The sequence below is a fragment of the Equus asinus genome, chromosome 3 (assembly GCF_041296235.1).
Source record: "Equus asinus isolate D_3611 breed Donkey chromosome 3, EquAss-T2T_v2, whole genome shotgun sequence".
NCBI classification, from domain to species: Eukaryota; Metazoa; Chordata; class Mammalia; order Perissodactyla; family Equidae; genus Equus; species Equus asinus.
The window spans coordinates 141,183,385-141,205,580 of NC_091792.1; the positions used below are offsets into that span (position 1 = coordinate 141,183,385).

The 22,196-nt window shown below is 36.8% G+C and overlaps 1 protein-coding gene and 1 non-coding gene across 9 annotated transcripts in view; both read right to left on the reverse strand.

Moving 5' to 3' along the window:
- The window catches only part of RBPJ (recombination signal binding protein for immunoglobulin kappa J region), a 219,143-nt gene that overhangs the window by 62,289 nt on the left and 134,658 nt on the right, over positions 1-22,196 (reverse strand). For 4 of the 8 annotated variants that reach the window (XM_044767660.2, XM_070506107.1, XM_014855902.3 and 1 more), the window contains exon 2: positions 6,053-6,235. The exons of the other annotated variants lie outside the window; for them this stretch is intronic. In XM_044767660.2, the coding sequence (XP_044623595.1) occupies positions 6,053-6,069 (17 nt within the window). In that variant the 5' untranslated portion in view covers positions 6,070-6,235. The remainder of the gene's footprint in view (positions 1-6,052; positions 6,236-22,196) is intronic. 8 annotated transcript variants of the gene reach the window in all.
- LOC123284858 (U6 spliceosomal RNA) lies at positions 12,918-13,020 on the reverse strand. Its single transcript, XR_006526303.2, has one exon. It is a non-coding gene; the product is annotated as a U6 spliceosomal RNA (small nuclear RNA).

Below are 22,196 nucleotides of genomic sequence, written 5' to 3' on the forward strand. Positions count from 1 at the left end.
ACCCCAATTCACCAAAGAGCTCAGTGATGACAAAACGGCAGAAACAAAGATCATTTCAAAATAAGATTACTTCCTTATATATCTAATCATTCTCCTCATTTGTAAATTAAAAGGTTGGTAAACAAGAGAATGATCAGTTCTGCCATGAAAAGACAGACGCATGTCTTAAAAACATTATTAAAAGTTCACTCATTCGACAAATATTTACTGAGTACCTGCCAGAACTAGTCACTGATCCCGGCCTGGGGATACAGGAGTCAACAAAACAAAACCTGTATAATTCGAGGGGTGGGCGTGGAGACTGAAAACTGGTTCCCTGCAGGGAGAGGGGCAGCTTTTATTTCAAAAGTGAATTCTTTCAGCGTATTTTACCTGCTCCAAGTCAATCCTGTTTTAATATACTTCTGTTACCTGCTTCTGCCCCATTCCTGCCCCTGGGCTAGAATTTCTCACTCACAGGTTAGTTTTTCCACAGGAATTTCACAATAAAGGAGTTTTAATAAAGCTAAATTTCATGCACACTTGATTAATCTAGCTGCCACCACCAGGACTTCTAAGCACATTTTTAAAACCTTTAACTGTCCACTGTCCTGATAAAACACAAAAGCAATCGGAGTAAATGCTTTGAAAACCTTCTCTGTCCCATCTCCCCTCAACAATAGTTGCTCAACCCCAACAGTTACTCCCCAGGATTCCTTATAACAAATAATTAAGGAGCAGGGGGAAGGAAGAGGCAGTTGTCTTTCCTGACCACTATTTTCCAAAGCACACATTTTCAGTCATTATTTTTAAAGACTGTATGTTGACGTGACAGTTGTTAAAGCAAGACCTGAAGACTTGTGGAGGTCAACCAAAGCTGACATTATTTTATTTGCAGTTCCCTCTTCATCAAGTAACAGCCTCACAGAAGTCACTGGCTCTGATGTGTAAGAACCTGGCTACATCGCTGGTAAGGTCTCCATAGCGAAAACTGTACTCCTCATTTAAGTAACAAGTTTGAGATTTTGAAGAAAGAATGCATGCACATTTTCCTGCTCATTTACATATTCTCCTCATAATCCCCCAACAGGTCAATAGTATAAGATAAACTGACTTCATTGTATTTTTCAAGAGATTCCCTGATTTTCATGACAATTACTGACACAGCATATTCCACTTTACAATTAGGTTCACACTTAGGAAACAGGATTCTGAAGTACTCTTTTACTAGATATCCCAGATCCCATAGACATGCAAAATAGTATTGTTTTTCAAAGTAATGAAATATAAATTAGTTTGACAAAGCGCCTAATGCTAACAATACTGCCATTTAGTCAAAAGATTTTTAACACTTTATCTTCAGAATCTGAAACATCTTTTTAAAATAGTCTCAAAACAGTTAATCTTCATTCTTAGTGATTTTAACTTGTTTTTAATAACCAAGAGTATACTGGAATCATATCTAATAATTAACATAGTGACTTATGATATGCTCTTTCTTCTAATCCTAGATGAATGGTTTGGGTGGCATGTGGCCACTGATCTCAATTCCGGGCCAACTAAACCAGAATGTACTTTAGTTTTCTTCTAAACTACACTTTAGGAGGAAAAATGTAACAAAGAAAAAGATGACAAGTTACTCTCATGCAGGATGATAACCAAAAGGGGGATACAGTTTTGAAGAAACAAAAACCACAAAGTGACGACATGAAACCCTGCACTCTCAACAGGATAAGCAGCATGAGGCAGAAAGTGATGAAGTCGGGAGTAAACATGACTGAAATAACGATGAAAAGCCAAGCAATGATACTGATAAGAGCAGGAAGAATTGCAGAGTCTGGGAGAAGACAAGGTCTGGTGGGAGATGGGGGGATTTGGGGAAATAAAGTAAAAGAAAAAAGGAATTCAACTCTCCCATTCTCCAAATCCATCGACTCTCGTTCTCTGCCGCCACTACCAGCAACATATGCCTGCACATGCTGGTGCAAAGACAAGCAATCATCACTGGGGTAGCTGACCCACTGGCTGGGGGGTTATTACTTTATCTTGCTAAGTTCAAAACATGATTTCTAAGTTTAGCATACAGTACCCAGTTCAGAGCAGGAACTATATATATTTGACTCAATTTACAAGAACTTGCAGAGAAAGATGAATTGTGCTTATTATCTTTTTGGCCTCCTTTTTTGGCAAAGATTTCTTCCATTTTTCAACTCCCAAGTGTAGAAAACTAATGTACAAATTCCATTGCTATGAAACAATTTACCATAAGTCTTCATTCTCTTACTGTTTTCGAAGGAGGAAGAAACTGTATGTTAGACACAATCTTAAAACATACACATACTGATACTGCCCTATTTGAAGCTTTATTCACTTTAAAATATTCACCAGAAACTCTGTGATCATCTTCAATAAACCTATGAAGCAAACATCTGCTGCTATGAGGACGTTACAGTAGGCACAATAATCCCTCAAAAAAGAAAATCATAAATGTTATCAAAATTCTCACACAAACAGAAGCTCTAACATTTGACTACTTTAAATATTTGTAATATATCTGATTTATGCTTAAGTTTTTTGCAACATTAAACTTTTAATGGAAAAATGAAGTGGATGGGTTTTAGGATTATATATCATCAGTGTTTTGTATATTGTTTTTAATTGCATGGGTCACTTTCATCAATGCAGAGTAAATCCCTCCACAACTAGGAAATACAAATTTCTTCCCTATGTTCCGAGCCTTTAAGTATTTACCAGGGCAAGCAAATGCACACACTCACACCCCCTAATAACACAACAAAAAACAAGGTTTCCAAACTAATTAACTGTTCCTTGCCAACAGAGATAAGACTACTGAGTTGATAATTCTGTTTTAGATAGCTGAAGTCTTTTCTGGCTGGGGTCAGTTTGACAATAGAAGTTTACCCCGCTATGCGAAAGTTCGCTTTACGCCACTTCGCTTTTACAAAAGACCTACATAAGTACTGCTTTCACTAAATGGAAGAAACCCAAAATGGATTTTCGCTTTCACAAAAAAAGATAAAAGGCAAAAATAGAGTTCAGCATTCCTTTTGCAGCGAGCCATTACAGAGGCAGTGCGACTGGGGCCACCAAGCTCCTTGCCTGGGAACTACACTTAGCATCTCAGCATCAAGCCACCATAGCTTTGAACTATGTCTGTTAGCATCTCTGCTTTATTTCAATTTATTTTGGTAGGTTATTTTTGGGGTCTGGGAATGCTCAAAAGTTTTTCCCATATAAATTAATGGTAACTGCTCCTTCGCCTTATGCCATTTCAGAAAGCTTATGAAAGTTTTCACAGGAACACTCTACTTTCGGATAGCAGAGGAAATGTGTATAGATTTATAAGACTGAGTTTTATAGTGTCCTGGTTGATCATCACTAGAACTTGGGTCTCTGCAATCCAATACATATACATACCCTTAAAACAAAAGTTTTAGGAAACTATATTGTGCATCTATTCATGATATTTCCTATTCTGTTCTTTTCCGCTTTTCAATTAGCGAGAAAAAAAGGCAACTTATTAAACTGACTCCAGAACAGGCTACCACTGGCAGTTGGAAAAGCACTAATCTACGAGTTGATAAATACCAGAATATATGCAAAGGGGCAGTATACCAGAAAACTCTACTCAATAAAACAGCCTTGGTTAACGCCAATCAAAAGCCACTGCTATTATGTACTCTTCTCCTCCACTCCTTTGATATTCTCCTGTAAGAACCTTTACTTCAAATGAAAAAGATAGTAGGGGAATACCTGAAGGTGATACAAAGTATGGCATACCATTAGAAGCCACAGACTGACACTTACCCTGGTCGCTTCTTCTCAACAAGGCAAAGCAATATAAAACTAATACCACTTCTTAGGGACATCTGTGACCATGGGAGACATACACTTACTGGAACTAAAACGATCCAAACAACGTAGACACGAATGTGTATATATTTTGTTTATTTCAGCATTTTAAAAAACCAAAACAGAAATCGTCTTTTCTACATTCAGTATACTCTGATATTTTACTTCCTGTTCTAATACATGTCTTAATGCTGATTATAACCCACTAAATCAATTTCTTGACCCACTAATGAATGGGTTGAAACTTGCCAATTTGAAAAACACAGCTTTAGAGGAGGCACAAATCAATCTAGCAGGAGAAGAGGACCATAGATAAATTACCAGTCTGTAGTGGTCACCTTCTTTCACCAAAGAGAAAAAGTCGAAAGAATTGAAAACATCAGTCAAACAGTGATAATTTAATTCTAGGAAGATCACAGGAGAAAGTTTAGACTCAGGATAAGAAAATATGTAATACCACCCCACCCCCCAAAATAGAAGTTTCTGATCTGGCATTTAATAATCACCACTGTTAATCTAACAATGACTTCCTCCGTGCTCAACCCTGAACTAATTGTGTGTATAATTTATACAAATGTGTATGTATATGTGTGTGTGTATATATATATACACACATACATATATACACTCATATAAATGCAATATATAAATTATATAATTACATACTTATGTTTTTATATTTTTAATATATAAATGTGCATTTTTTTTCCAGATCATTCTTACAACCAGTTAAAATAACAAAATAAATGTTAGATCTAAAACACAGGTCAGTTGGCTCCAGAGTCTGATCTCTTAACCACTAAGCTATAAACTCTTCCAAAGGGAACAGGAGTTCCCAACTCTGGCTGTGCATCAAGAATCCTCTGTGAAGTTAAAACAAAACAGATGCCCAAGTGCTACCCCATTTTTAAAGCTGAAATAGCAAATATTAAAGAGAAATATATTTTGTAAACACTGTATTATTGAATACCATCTCCAACCCATTATGTCAGAAAATACCTTTTTGGAGAGTAGATACTACTCTGTGTGCCATTGGACATAAAATATCTGGTTGAACTGAATGATTGCCTTGATTAATAAGCAGTTGACTCTACCTTGAAACTTAATTAGATCACTGTCATTATAGACTAGAATTTAATATAAAGCAGTCTGTCTCAGGATTACTAACTAAATTCCATTAAGAATTTAACTGCTGGCATGTCAAAAGGATCTTAACATAAGGTAGCCTAACTGATGAAAATTATGGACTGCACAGTATATTTCTATTAAATTTATCTATCCATGATTTAAACCTCTATCTTCCCAACATGTTTTCCTTCATTACTTAAAAGATAAAGAATTCTGAACCTGGTGTTATATTAATGAACTCAGCAGTCTCCCTGGATTGATCCACTTCCACCAGCCTTAAGAAAACAGTTAGTAGCAAGCACACAGTAAAAAATTAGGAGGCTTCCAAGATTTCAAATAATTAAGAAATGGTTTTGACTACATCACTCAAATAAAATGTTATGAACATAAAAACCTTTAAGATTTTTGATGGTTAAGTGGGTAATACAAAACCTAGAATTACCACTACTAGTAGCCACAAATAACAGTGGGCCTCCATACCACAACCACATGAATGATCACTGCATACATACGTTGGTGAAAAAACAATAATCTATTAATAAAGAATCACTCATTTTCCTCTCAGTAAAAATTCTTTGTAAAAGACAAAAACAAGTACAAACTATAAATGATCCAAGTAAGAATTATTTTGTTTGGTCAAATTAATACCCCAACTAAAGAATTTATCCAATTATTTCCTGTTCAGGCTACCATGAAATGAGAGCACTGCAGAGAAATTAGTCTATGATGTAAACCAGAAAGATAATGATAATTACAGATTAACACACGAATAATCTATTTGTGAAAGAAACTATTGGGTAAAAGAAATTATGGCCCATTACTATTAAGATCTAGAGAAAATATCTACCCCCAGGTCTTCTATAACCATATCTCTGAAAGAAAAAAAATTCACTCATCAAGCTTCTGATATATGGGGTTTCTTTTAAACAAAAAGTACTACTGTCATAAATCCATAACCACATCTGCAATGTAAATATTAAAATATCTTAAATATGCTGATTATTAAATATAGAATCATGAGCTTTCATTCTATCCATGACTTTGGGGTCATCGGGAGATTTCTAAAGCATACCTTTTAATCCACGCCATGGTACTTCAAGAACATGTTAAGGTAAGTCACAGCTTGGAACACTTCGATGCACCTCAAAACACCTCAGCCAGTGTATCTGTATCATTCTCCTTTCCTTTTGAGATCATAATGGTTCCGAAGAACTATAATGCTTCCATTTGAATGATAGTCTCATAAGTTCAAAGACTTAAAAACAAAAACAAAAAATAAGGACTTAAGTGTTGATATGTTAAGCAACTAGTGCACTGTGTCAACTGCTGCCATGACTAAGAAAAACAAAGAAGCTGCTGCTACTACCATGTAATATTGTCATTCTTAATGTGAACCCTCATATGAATGAGAAGGGGTACATGCTCAGTGGTCACAGTGACACCGCTTGCTTTACTGAGATCTAGCAAAACCCCACAAATCTCTTTGCCCCAACTGATTCTTCAGCTTTCTTCTCAAGGAATGAAAATAACATAAAAGAGAGGTCTGAACACTTGATAGGTACCAGGTCCACCTCTGATTGACCAACTATTCTATTCCACGTTGAATGAAAGCTGGAAATCACTCACACACCTCTGTATAAAAGGGAATTCATTAATAGACATAGCAGGGCTTCCTTCAAACAAGGCCCGTCCTGGTGTTACTATTACTGAATCATTTTAATTCCATGGTCATCATTAAATTGAAAAGAGCTCCAGTTTCTAAAGCTTACTTCTACAAAACGCATGCATATAAATGAAGAGATAGATGGCTAACTATCAACTTTACTGCTGCTCTGTGATTGCCCTGGCAGATTATCTGTCCCTCTTTCCTCCTCACGCCATCCCACCTTCTTATATAAAAACATTAAAAACATTTCATTACTAAAATAATACAGTAAGAAGTCTATATATCACATTTTAAATCTAAGAATTCACTCCACTTTTGCTTCAAGTTTGGCACTCTACAATTACAAGAAAGAACATTCAAGCTGTATAAGGAAAGTAAAGCTGACAAATTATCAATAATACACATACACATTCACATCATAAAGCAATTAAAATTACTTTAAGATGACTGATGAGGAAACTTTTAATGAAAGCAAGCCATAAAAATGGCTTCCAAGGAAAGGAAGCAGCTGAGAGAGGTTCTGTTATACTCTGGGTTTGTGGAATAGCTCATGTAAAGTTTAACAGACAAGGAATGGAAGATAAAGTTCCCCAACTAGAGCTAAAAAGTATGTGCTAAGGAGAAAATGAAACTATGTATTTCCTGACTGAAAGGGTAGACTGAACTGATGAAAACCTTTCAAGTCCACTGTCAGAAAAACTACATATTTCTGGGATTAAGATTTATTGCAGGTTGTGGGGAATGCAGATTACAAAATGTAGGTCACTCTTCAGAAAGCTGATAATGGTGGAAGAATTGCACATAGGAAAGAACTCTACCAGAGTAGGTGGGAAGAAACTAATGAAGAACAGAAACAAGGGCCCTGGTCCAATGAAATCACTGCAGCCAATGATCTTTTTAAACTGATCATTTTACCACATTAGTGCAACCCCCTAGCCATTCCGATTCCAGCTTTAAACCACTTAATGGCTCTGTACATGTATACAACCTCCTAGGACACCCACATTGTTTCCTATACTCTGCTCCTCCAAGTAAATGCATCCTACACACAACTATCAGGTTAATGTTCCTGAAGTACAGCTCCTCCCTTGCACATAAAGAATAAGGTTAACCACTAGGAAATAAAGCAGGATATAAATATGTTAGATAATAGAGAATAAAAGCCTAGGTCTGAAAAAAAAAAGCCTAGGTCTGAAGCACTTATTCATTACTTCATTTAATTTTCATAACCCCATTTTACAGAGGAGAAAACTAAGACTCTATTGTCAAATGACTGACTCAAGAAAACATACAGTAAGAGAAAAGAACTAGGACTTAAATCTAGATCTTCCAGCTGGAATTTCAGCACTTTTCTACTACAATACTATCACAGAATATTGTTGGAGGAAAGGGATAACATTTGTTGACAATATGCCAAGTACCACGCTAAGCACTTGATATTATTTATTTCATCCTGATCCACCACTTGTAAGACTAACTAGTTGCCTCCTCCAGGTGAGGAGACTGAGGCTCGGAGATTTAAGTAATCTGCTCGACATCACATATTAGAGACTGAAAGACGTGGGAGACAGATTCAGTCTCACATGTCCAACTCTAAAACCCACACTAACCCACACTCAAGTTGCTTTTCTGGAAGACACACTGGCACAGCAATCAGAAGAAATCAAGTGTAACAATTAAGGTCATTTTTCAACCTCACTGATACAGCAATAATCTAACTTTACAAACGCTTCTCACTCAAAACGCAGTTAATGCATAGAAACAGATATTTTCGCTATGGTTTAACAAGAGACTATATATACATTTACTAAAGCCATTAAGAAGGATCAGAACCATATTTAATCACCCAAATCAGAAACCATTTGATTCCTACAAAAGAATTCCAGTATTTTCATGAAGTTATACACTTGAAGATCTTTTCAAGTTGACTTGGAAATCACAGTACTTATCAATATAAATTTTAGTTGACAAAACAAAAATGAGCAGGAAAGATATCTTCCTTAAGATGGCACACTGCCAAAGTTTCCCAACTTGGCCCTGTCCCATGGACTGCTATGAGTCTTAGCCTCATGGGAAGAGAAACCATTTATTAGCTGAGGGAGGTGAGGCCACTCGGTCAGGTTATCAGTAATTAAAAAAAGACAAAAAAACAGATGGACAGCTCTCTACACGCTTCAAAGCTTGACTAAACTAAAAGAGTAACCAAAAGCACTAAAAAAATACCCCAAAGTCAGGACAGGAAACTAGATTTGAATGGAAAGCATGCATTCACACCGCATTCCAAAACTAACTGCAGAGGTAATCAATAGAGCTTCTATGCCAATGTTTGTAACAAGTTAGATGAATCAAAGAAACCATTCCTTAAATTCTGAAACAAAATCTTGCAGAATTACATTCGAGAGTTCAAAACTGTTACAGTAAGAAACTTACATGGTCATGTAAAAAAGATCTTCATCAATAACAGTGTAACTCTTCTGTGTAACTCATTTTACAAGCACTAATGTCCAAAACAGTATATGATAAGAATGCTTAGAAATTCTGATGCCCAACTACGTACCGTTTAATAGCAAAATTAACGTGTATGAAAGACCCTACGCACCTGTCTACAAAACATTTCACTTCTTATAGGAAAGAGAGAAATGTTAGAAATACATTTCCACACCAATTGTTACAGCCTCCTTCACTATGCTGTGTCCAAAGGAGGTAGTCTTTGTCCTTAGTCTTCGTAAACCTATTATCTAACCACACACTAGACACTAATGAACTAAATGTGTGAAAATGTCACACACCTCATTTTGGATACATGATTGACAGCTAAACATAGAACATTCATGATGTGCTCTAAACCACAGTAGGCACACAAATATTTGAGGGAATAGAAGAAAATATTGAGGAATGGCTTATACGTGCTGCAATGACATTATCAAGGACAACAGACTTTGAAAGAAAACAATTTAAATTAACATAGCAAGCCATTCTTCGACTACTGAATTTTGTTTGCTTTGTTTTTGACTACTGATTATGTAACACATAATGCTTATGAAGGTGTAAGATCAGTACTACTACTAAAGTGTAAACTTCAGGAAAGTAATCAGAAACAGATGCCGATAACTTCAAACTTTTATGCTTTCATAAACAGCCTCAGATAGTAACCTGAAATAACAATAATGAATGCATTCTGATGTTCACTGCAATATTACTTACAAAGAAAGGACTGAGAATTTCTTTCCAAAAGGGAAATGATTAAATCATGGCACATCCATATGATAGAAAAAATAGTGAATAATATTGAAATTTATAACGTGGTAATATTGTTAATTTTATATATGGTTTAACTAACTATATATAATTAGTGTTTTCCCATATCACATATATAAATATATGTATACAAACATTTTAATAACCATAGAATATTATAAATATAAATATGTAAGTTCTATGAGATCAAGAACAATTTCAGATGTTATCTCCAGCACTAAACACAGTGCCTTCAGTAAAGCTTGGTGGTTAGAAGAATAGGCTCTGAAGAAAAGCCTGCCTGGGTTTGAATCCCAGATCTACCACTTACTAGCTCTGAACTAGGTACTTTAGCTTCCCCTTTTAAAAAAAATGGGATAAAAAGAACATTCATGTTGGGGCCGGCCCCATGGCCAAGTGGTTAGGTTCATGCATTCCGCCACGGTGGCCCAGGGTGTCGCCAGTTCGGATCCTGGGCATGGACATGGCACCACTCAGCAGGCCATGCTGAGGCGGCATCCCACATGGCACAGCCAGAGGCACTCAGAACTAGAATATACAACTATGTACTGGGGCCTTTGGGGAGAAGAAGAAGAAAAAGAAAAAGAAAATTGGCAACAGTCGTTAGCTCAGGTGCCGATCTTTAAAAAAAAAAAAAAGCATTCACATAATGGAAGGGGAAAAAATTAGCTAATTCATGTAAAGCATTTAGAAGAGTATCTGGAACACAGTGGTGACCCAATGAATGGGAGTGCGGTGGTGAAGGGAGGAGAAGCAGTGGGTTCTCAAACACCTGAGCAAATGAATGGACTCTATTTTTAAAGCACACAATGTTAGTAAGCACACACAAATATTAAGCAGGGTTTTTCAAACTTTGCTTACCTCAACCAAAAGTAGGTTTTTACACAACAATCCAATACATATCTAAACACATTCAAGGTAAACATAATCTATTCTATTCTATCACACGAATTTACTTAGATGCTGGTCATAACCCACTAAATTGATTTCACAACAATTAGTGGGTCACTTTCTAAATGGGCTCAAAATTTATGCTTTATTTTTGTCCTTCAACTTTATTTTTCTTAACAAGGGGCAAGAAAATTTAACCATTACATAAGAATCTAAAGTCAGAAAATACTCCAGAAAAAGTCTTTAACCTGTCACAGCTTCAACTTTATTTTATAGTCTTGCAAATTTTATTCTTTACACTAAGACCACCAGAAATCTCAACAGAAAACTTTCTTAAGAGATCATCTAAAGGTGATACAGAAATTGGCCAGCTTTTAAAATATACCTAGGTAGACTTACTCTTGAAGAAATTAAGTTTCTGACAAGGGAAGAGCACAAAATTAAGAAAGAGTTATGAGAGAACACAGGTTGCTGGGTTTAGTTTAACTGAGACAACTGCATTCCCAGAGGATCTTCCCTGATCCAGCTTCTGGTCGCCTCCCACCAATACACAAACAAAGTATGTTCCAATCATACTGAAACTTTGTACATTTCTCAGACTACACCATGGTGTTTCAGATCTCTGGACCTTTGCACACGCTGTTTTGCCCCATTCTCCCACACCCTTAAAACTGCAGGAGCAGTGGGAGAAACAGAATTAATGACACATGATAATAGTTAAAAGGATAACATAAGAATAAAACAGAAAAAAATGGGGGCCAGTCCCATGGCCTAGTGGGTAAGTCTGACGCACTCTACTTTGGCGGCCCAGGTTCAGTTCCCAGGCACAGACCTACACCACTTGTCGGTGGCCATGCTATGGCAGTGACCCACATAAAAAAATAAAGGAAGACTGGCACAGACATTAGCTCAAGGCAAATCTTCCTCAAGCAAAAGAGGTAGATTGGCAACAAATGCTAGCTCAGGGCAAATCTCCCTCAGGAAAAATTCAAAAAAGGAAATAGATGAGATGAGGAGTGAAAAACAAAATTTTTTAATGTTTTAAGTGCCTACAAATGTATGACATACTACATGCTGAGCCAAACTGATGTTTTTACATAAATTCTCACAGGCTTACCGCATATAAGAAATTTTTAAAATTGAATTGATGAAGCAAAGTCTTTTAAATTACATACCATAATTTAGGAGAGGTGTTCTAGAGACACTTAAATTTTAAACAAGTTTTGTCAACCAGGTACTTGGAAACAGTCTTGTTATATAATGACAGAAAATTAACTATTGCTATTGTTAAAAGTATGAAAATCACATATTCTACTAATTTCAACTCTAAACTGGTTTTTGCCAACACTAATAAGGATTTCAAATCTAAAGCTAAAGCTGGTTTTAAGTAATTTTCCAAGAATCTTTCCAAGAATCATAAATTATTCTCACTCTCATCTTGACAGTAAAACTGTAATCCCTTCTCCCATTAAACATGGGGGCAAGGGGACAACAAGCCCCTATAGCTAAGAGGCTAACCATAGGATCAATGAGACCCAGTAACTAAAAGACATTTGTCATCTAGCAATTCTGGGAAATGGAACATTCAGCTAATTTTACTTTTGAGGAACCCCCACTCAACTGGAGAAGCTGTTTTCTTAAAATGTATATCTTAGTTTTCAGTAACACTGATAAAAGCTGCTATAAACGTGCCTGATGATGCTGTTGCTCTTAACGTGGTAAACATCCAGGGTTCAACTGGGATATGCATGTAGTTTTTTTTCCTATAATTCTACATGGCACAGTAAGGATACGTATAATTTAAATATAAATACGCACATACACGCACACACCTATCCTTTTTCGAATGGATCAGTGTTAGCAAGTTAACATTTCTGGGAGACTAAAGCTAGGAGAGTGGGGAAAACGGAGAGGGAGATGGAAGAACAGTAGTTGTACTGAATAAAGGATGATAGGGAAGGAAAAGTAGTATAAAGTAAATAAGCTCACAAACACTACTATACATTTATTCAAAACAAGCAATCAACAGAAACTTCTTTCCTTTCTAGGAGTTGAGAAGGAACCAAGTAAGAAACGCTAAAGGGCCTAAATCAAATTTACTTCTGTTTTCTTTCTTATTTTTAAAAATACGGAACGCTTCATAAATTTGCATGTCATCCTTGCGCAGGAGCCATGCTAATCTTCTCTGTATCATTACAGTTTTAGTATGTGCTGGCGAAGCGAGTACTACTTCTATTTTCTTTGCACTTTTTACGTATATATTTATAAAAATGTTTATGGGTGCATTGAGTTTCTCCCTATCATTTTCTTCCTCCTTCAGCTTAGTTGCTTAGGTCTCTTTTTGTTTAAAATAAAATGTAAATTTTGATGGCTTAAAAGATTATGTGTTCAGGAGTGATAAAGAATGTACTGATCAAGTCCTGGACTTGGAGTCAGGAGTCACAGGTTAGAAACTTACTGGATGTGTAACTTCTGACCATTCACAACTTCTTTGTAGATAATACCAGCAAAAAACTACAACAATAAAGCTTAAATGTGAAAGCACCTAAAATACTGCCCACCAGAGTAGGCATAAACATTTATTGACTTTGAAGACACAATTTGGTAATCAGTTACTGCTAATGCCACTATTCTAAAATCAAAATGAAACATTTTCCTAGGAATATTTTAATTTGCTGTCGAAGAAATACCTATAAGTTAAAAATTCTTTCAGTTACGTTTATTCCACTTATGTGGGTGACGATGGTCCAATCTGCATCTCTAATTCATGTCTTCAATCATTCTCTCCTTTCTCTTGACAAATTCATTAGTTCAACAAATGTTTGAATGTCTACAATGTGTTAGCCCTTTTTTAAGCAGTGAGGATGCCTTAGTGTACAAATCAGACCAAAATCCTTGGCAGCAGAGAGTTTACATTGTAACTAGAATGTCAGATGGTGGTAAATGCTTTGGAGAGAAACAGAAGGAAAGGATAGGGAAGACAGGGGACGGGGTGTAACTTTAAATAAGCCCTCACCAAGGTAATACTTGAGCAAAGATCTGAAGGAGGTGGTGAAAAGGGAATTCCACGCAAAGGGAATCAATAGCAGGTCCAAAAGCCCTAAGCAGGAGTGTTTCTCCAAGACCAGTGTGGCAAGAAAATGAGATTACAGGAGAGGGCACTGGGAAGATGCTAAGTTACGAGAATTTGAGTGAGTATAGAGGGGACACCACAGATCATGAAGGTCTTGAGCGTTTTACTCCAAATTTTGAGTAGAGGAAGATCAAGATGTAAGCAGAGGAAGATCATCACGAGTTTGGTTGGGGGGGTGAAGACAGATAATAAAGGCAAAAGGGAAGAAGCAGGAGACATCAGTTAGGAGGCAACTGTGACTATATAGGTTGGAGATGATGGAGCCTTTCACCAGGGTGGAAGCAGCTGAAGAATCACAGGTAATGAAACTCTGTGCATATTTCACAGACAAAACTAACAACATCTGCTGACACACTGGGTCACAGAGTTAAAGGAAAAAATGGACGAGAGCAACGGTGACTCCAAGGTTTCTAGCCTAAGAACCCAAAGGATGGAGCTGCTTATTAAGATGGAGAAGACTTCAGGAGAAGATTTAAGAGGAGGAGAGTTTCAGGAGTTTGGCTTGGATAGAATAAACTGAATATACTCAGATATTCTAATAGATTTATTACAGCTTATCAGAATTTTCTGCAAAGGGTAGGGAAATACAAGTCAGGTGAGTGTGTTTAGTTCTTGCTTGCAGTTGGATTTTTTGAAAAACGGATGAGTAAAAGTACTATCTATTAAACAAGTGTTCTAATAATCTTAGCATGTTAATTATGCATTCTCGGTCATCTGAACTTGTGAGTGTTTAATAAAAGATACTTTGCTAAGAATATTTAAGAAAATCTCTAATTACAAAGACTAATTTAAGGGAGATATTCCATATTCAAATACTGTAGACGTAAACAAAAAAGGCAATTTCAGCTTAGCAAAATAACCTAATATCTGAAGCTCCCCAGCCACCAAAATGCCTCTCCGCCTCAAATGCACAGATTAGAAACACAGACAACACTTACAGAGTGCTTTCCACATGCTAAGCATCTCATTTAAGTTACCAAGTACTTTCCAGTAGCTTATCTTTTACGGTGAGACTGAAAGAAATTAACAAAGCTAAAGAACTGTCCTGTAACTTTAGCCATCCTTGAAAGAACTAATTTAAGAGTCTCAAGGGACCTCTTTTGATCCATTGTTTGAAACTTCTACTTTTGTTCTTCATCTACATTCTGTATTCTCTTCACAACTCTCAGTTCCCCAACGCCAAGTGTTATGAAAGCCTGATGTGCAGCATTTGTGTGGGTGTATGTTTTACTAGGAAAGGAACATCAAGGAAAATCGTATGTTACTGAGTTCCAAAACATAACACATTTTCCTGAGATGGAATTATGTTGCAGTGTATTAACAGAAGTCACAATTTCAGGCTGTGGGCCTACAATTACAACTCAGCTAAATAGAAATGGACTGCAGAGAACTTGGAAAGTGAACGTGTGTTTTCTAAGCAGTAATAAATAAAAAGAGAAAGGAACCTCCCTGACTTACTTATTCTTACCTCACTGTTCGCATTTTAACTAAATTAGAAAATTACTACCACAAAGTAATCAAAATTTTGTAAACAAAAGTTTCACAGTTAACAGTAACACCTACTTGATGGCAACTCACTCATTCCTATTTTATGATACCCATTATCACTTATTTCATCAGATGCAGGGATATTTCATCTATCTCATAATTCAAATTCTTTCAAAACAGCTCTTCAGTCAACCAGACTAGAAAATGTATTACACCACCTTCTCTGTTTTGGGCACTTCAAGGTGTACATAATTTTATACATATTACTTAATCCTCACAATAACCCAACAATTACATTAAAACCCCCAGGTCTTCTAAAATCCAGTTAACTTTATACCATACCTTTGACTATTATGATGTCTACCACTAGTAGGATTAGCACTTTAGGTCATTTTTCCAATAACCATGATATATTTGAGTTATACAAAGTAAGATCTTCCATAATCATCCTTGTGGCAAAAACCACAAATTTTTAACTTATCTATATACATGATCTATACAAGACTGCAGGGGTTTGTACAGTTTTAACAAACAATTTTATTGTAGTCATGCTCCAATAACTAAAAAAACCCAAGATGCCCCCCCTTCAAAAAAACCCCAAACAAATGCACCCAAGTGTCCACTGGCAGATGAATAAATTTTAAAATGAGATATACTCATATAATGGAATATCATGCCGCCTTAAAAAGGAAATTCTGACACATGCTATAACTGGATGAACCTTGAAGACATTACGCTAAGTGAAATAAGCCAGTCACAAAAGGACAAATACTGTATGATTCCACTTACATGAGATACCTAGAGTAGGCCAATTCATAGAGACAGAAATAGAATGGTGGTTACCAACGGCTCAGGGTAGGGAGGAGTAGAGAGTTACTGCTTAATGGGCTCAGAGATTCAGTTTAGGAAGATGGAAAAAGTTCTGGAGATCAGTGGTGGTGATGGTTATACAATACGAATGTACCTAATATCACTGAACTAGTTAAAATGGTAAATTTTATGTTATATATATTTTACCACAATAAAAAAACTGAACATATCTTATGGAAATACATCAACAGTGGATAGTAACTTATCTTCTTCCTTGTATTTTAATAATCTTTTCCCTTACTTGACCTCAAATCTATTTGTCATTCTGTGTTTATCTTTGTAAAAGGCACCACCTAACCACTCAGAAAGCCACAACATTCAATCTTTTCCCTTCTCATCCTAAGCCACCAAGTCTTACAAACTGATTTTAACTCTGTACCACTGCTTGAATCTGATTCCTTCCCTTCATTTCTAATGCCATGGCCTTCATTCCAGCATATGATCATTGTTAAGAGCCTCATAGCCAATCTCTCATGCTCAAAAACTTAGCCTTCACAATTATTGCTAGCTACTCTTGAAATAAAGCTCATGTGTAAAACCTTTCAAAAGGCCCCCACTGTCTATTCAAGTTTAAAGGTCTGATCACCACATTACAAAATACTTCGTTATCTGATCCAACTTACCTTTCTGGACTCATCTTCCACAAGCTCCTCTTGCTTCTTATACTCTACACCAGATTCTTTACTCCCTCTTTCCTCACCATATCTACTAGGCTCTCCTGCCTCCAGGCTTTTACTCATGCTTCTCAAGCCATGCAGAATCCCCTTCTTTTCAATTCCTATTCATCTACTCAACTCTCATAGACTGCTATACATATATATGGGTGTAAGTTAATATAAGCTTTTGGAGAACAATTTAGCAGCATCTATCAAACTATGAATGTACATATCCTTGCAAGCAGCAACTGCACTTCTAAGTATGTGTCCTACAAAAATACTCAAGCATATGCGGTACACAAAGATATTTACTACAGTGTTGCTCCTAAAAAAGAAATACATCTAGTTGCATGCCAAATGGAAACTGGCCAAATAAATTCTGTTACACTTATGTTATGAATGTAGAAGATTACACATTTAAAAAAAGAGAGAAATAATCTAAGTGTATGCTAAGAACTCAAGAATTATTACTAATTTTTAAAAGGAAACATAATACATAATTTACAAATAAAATAATATGAGCCCATCTGCCCTGAAGAAAACCCAAACTATATTTATGTACTTTTATGTGATTTAAGTACATGGAAAATTGTCTGGAAGAATATATCCCAAATTTTTAACAGTGGTTACCTCTGGAGAAGGGAGTAGAACTGAAGGCTTCTAAACTATCTTAATAATGATACAGGAATATATTCTGGTATTAACTGTGTAACATTTCAAATGGGTTACAAACAGGCAGGAAAAGCCTACACAGACAGGACAGACAGACTCTTTCTCACTCCTGACCTATTTGGCCTAATCTAGTGCCTACTCTACTTAGTCAATGATACAGAACTTATGTGAATGGCAGTGGCTACACAGAGCAGAAGCACATGCAGCCTGTCTTGGCACAGATTTACCCTGGCCCAAGCTCCCTAGGGGACTCACAGCTGCCAATGACATCCTCAGGTCCAGCTCTAGCAGAGTTGAGAAAACAGCCACTCAGGCTCACCTTTCTACTGACTTTCTGTTGTCTTTCATTTAAAGTAATGTTTACAAACACTAAGCACTCGGGGTTTTTGAATAAATTCTCATCTCTGACAAGAACTACATCCTGACTGGGAGGGGGAAAGAACAGAGTCAATACCCAGGTCTTCCTGTACAAAATCTCCTGCCTCCAGATTTCCCAGAACTCATCTTCCTCTAGCATAACTTAGAAGTTTAAAAAAAAGAAAAGAAGAAATCCTTCATGAAGCCTTCGCTGAAACCCCCAGTCTGAATTAATCATACCTTGTTCTATACCTCAACGTTCCTTGTGAAACATCACTATTATAGGAGCCATCGTGTTCTTCCTTACACTAGTTAGTTATGAGCATAGCTAGATTCCCCACAAACTACCAAAGACCAAACTGTCTTAACTCATCTTTTATAAAACGTAAGGTGTTCAATGTTCTTGCCTTTAACAGGTTTTCAAGAAATCACTCCTGAATAGAATTTGTTGAAAATAGTTCAGTGAGTGATACTAGACAGTTCACAGATGGCAAATATTACTTGAAAATGTTAAACTTGCTGAAAATGTTCCTTGATAGTGGTATATGTTACGTCATGCTCTGAAGAATATTGTGAATTATAAATGACAACTGCAAATAAGAGCTAACATTTATTAGTAAACTCGGTGTGTAAAAAAGATTGTCTAGTATCATCTTATTTATTTACTGTCAACTCTACAGGTAGGTATAATAATTAATTCCATTCTACGGATACAGAAACTGTGGCTTGAAGAAGTCAAGTAACTTGCAGAAAGTGACACTTACTTGGCAGAGCCAGAATTCAAAGCCTGGTCTTTGTGACTCCAAAACTAATACTACTCACCTGCTCCACTCACCTAGACAATTAACAAATCAAATCAAAACGAAAATAGTCTGTTTTACTACAACGTATATTTCTTTACCGTGAATTACTTCTTAGGCAACTAGAAATAGGGCAATGATGCTGGTGGAAAAGTCAGTCATGTTGCCTTATACACGATTTTTCCTAGAAGATTAATATTTTGAGTCAACTGGGAACAGGCTTTTTCACAATTAAAGATAAAACCTTAGAAACAGATGAATAGAAATTTATTCTATTAAGAATAAAAACTTAACATTTGTATTAGGAAAAAAAGAAAAAAATTTACAAAAGAAGAAAATTTAAGGAAAAAACCTGAAAATCTACAAAAGTATTTTTCTTTCTTGTAAACAGTGGTTGAGTTAGTGGCTTCAGGAATCATTACTTTCAGATGGGTTAACCTATTTGACAAAGCTGCCTGTGCAGATGAAGAAGCTGCAAAAGAATTCCCCCTGTATTACAACAATGGATTAATGAAGAAGGCTACACACTGGAATTGTATTTTTAATTTTAATGAAAATAAGTCTCTTCGAAGCAATGCCCTTCCAGGACCTACAACGGAAAGGACAGGGCTGGAGTCCAGGGTTTAAGACTCCAAAGACTCAGAATAATACAAGGTACAAATGCTAGTCTTTTGTTTTTTATTAGAATTGCTATTGTTTTTAGTTAGTATTTAAGATGAGAGTTCCACGAATTTTCCGTAGTCTGTCCAACCCTTTTCCCCCATAAACCTCATTACTTTTACTGCACGATTTGGCAGAACTCAAGGTTTTTCAAGATATATATGGCAATACGGCAGAAACTCCTGTATGCATTAGACAAAACAATCCCTATGAACCTTCGGTACAGATGACCTTACTAAAAATGCCATGGATAGTTTTTGTTTAATTTTTAAAAGATGTGCAGTAAACTCCAATCCTACAGAGAAAATAATGAATGTGTATTAAAACTGCTACCATTAGGACAAAGAAGTAGAGATTAATGCTACTTTGAATTTAAAACAATTTAGATGACTTTATTTTGTGTGTGTGAGGAAGACTGTCGCTAAGCTAACATCTGTGCCAATCTTCCTCCACTTTATGTGGGATGCCGCCACAGCATGGCTTGAAGAGCAGTGCTAGGTCCATGCCCAGGATCCAAAACTGTGAACCCCAGGCCACCAAAGCAGAGTGTGCACACTTAACCACTACACTACCAGGCTGGCCCCTTTGTTGATTTTTATACAAAGATCAATGCCAACTCCTTGTCATGTCAGACAAAGTACAGTAGTGAAACAGACACATACCCAAAGCAGCTCGTAGCACACCTCCCTTAAAATAACTAGAGAAGCTGATACCATGGAGAGTGACTCTACTGAGTAATCTATTGTATACACTAAGGCAATGGGGGCCCATCCAGCATGCATATATTTCCATATATATAAACACATTGTCAAAACAGAAAGGTTATGTAGAAAGATAAACATAGTTTGTACAGAAAACAGGTCATATGAAGCAGATACTTTGATGGACACCGTTGCCCTGAATTAACTGTTCATAATATAAAGTATTCTCTAAAAAATTCTCTCAAGTGATGCCTGGAGACCTAAGTATGTGGTTAAATGGGTTCTCTATTCCAATTCCCACATGGGGAGGGGGTGTCCCACACCAACAAGCAATTCTCTGGACACGAGTAGGGTGTCCTACAACTAAACTCAATGTTGACACTCTACCTGGAGATAGTCAGATCCCACAGGTAAAGGGTTCAGTCCTAAAAGACTGCCTCCCCCTCACAAGTTCAGACACCCGTTGCAAGCCTAGGTTATTACTTGTGCTTCTGACCAACCAGCTATGCATTTGAGGTTCCAAGGACCCCAGGCCTTGGGTTTCAGACAACAGTCACAAGTCCAGGTTGTTGTGTATTTCTGACCAACTTGCTATAGATCAGAGATTCCCATGATCCCCTCCCTTGGGTTCGATTAATTTTCTAGAGTGGCTCACAGAACTCAGGAAACATTTTATTTACTAGATTACCGGTTTATTATAAAAAGAATATACCTAAGGAACAGCCAAATGGAAGAGATGCATTGGGCAACATACAGGGAAAGGGCACAGAGCTTTCATGCTCTATCCAGGCGTGCCACTCTCCCAGCACCTCCACATGTCCACTAACCCAAAAATTCTGCAAACCTTGTCCTTTTAGAGTTTTATGGAGGCTTCATTACAAAGTCATGACTGATGAACTCATTGGCCACTGGCGACTCATTCAACCTCCAGCCCCTCTCCCCTCCCCAGAGGTTGGGAGGATGGGACTCAAAAGTTCCAACCCTCAAACCACATGACTGGCTCCACTGGCAACCAGCCCCCATCTCAGTACTTATGTTCCTCGTATGTCAGAGAGTACATATTAATCTGTAGAATACTATCATATTTATTGTTTAAATCAACAGGGTTGGAAGAAAAGTTATGCATTGTAATAGGATAAATTAAAAAATTTTCAAGTTATTATGTAGGTAATCCAAAATTAATGTATATAACACTTTCATTTACTCCAGGAAAGTTCCCTTCTTTCATAATTGTTTGGCTCAGGCAAATAAATTAGTTCATCTTCCCTAAGTATCATCAAATTAGAGTAAAACAGTTACTCAAAATCATGTTTTTTACCAAGAGGTGGCTTGCCTGACACTTTAATCTGTCACCATGCAACATCCAGAAGTCATACAAGCCAATTATTCCTTTGCAAACATTCTCGTCTCCCAATCTTACACCCAAAACCTACTTCCCATAACAAATGATGGTGACCCTGTAATTACAATTGTTCAGATCAAAATCCATGCTGTCATCTTTGACTCCTGTCTGTACTTCACATACCATATCTAATCTAGGCACATTCGGCAGCACGGTCTTTACATACGCTGTTCCTTCTTGCTGGAATGTTCTTATGCCACATACATGCATGCCTCACATTCTCACCTAATCCTTAAGGTCCTTTGCTCCAATGTCACCATCTCAGTGAGACCTTCCATGAGTACTTTATCTTGTTGCAACCTCTTCCTGACACTCCCTGTCCTATTCCCAACTTTCTTTTTTTCTAAAGCCCGTATCTCAATAAATATTTTTTTTTTTTTGCTTTTTCTCCCCAAATCCCCCCAGTACATAGCAGTATATTTTAGTTGTGGGTCCTTCTAGTTATGGCATGTAGGACACCGCCTCAAAATGGCCTAATGAGTGGTGCCATGTCGGCACCCAGGATCCGAACCAGCAAAACTCTGGGCCACCGAAGCAGAGTGCACAAACTTAAACACTCAGCCACGGGGCCGGCCCCATTAATAAATATTTTACTTGTTTTTTTGTCTGTTTATATCACTAAAAGGTAACCTCTACACACTAGCAGAATTTTTTTTTTTTGG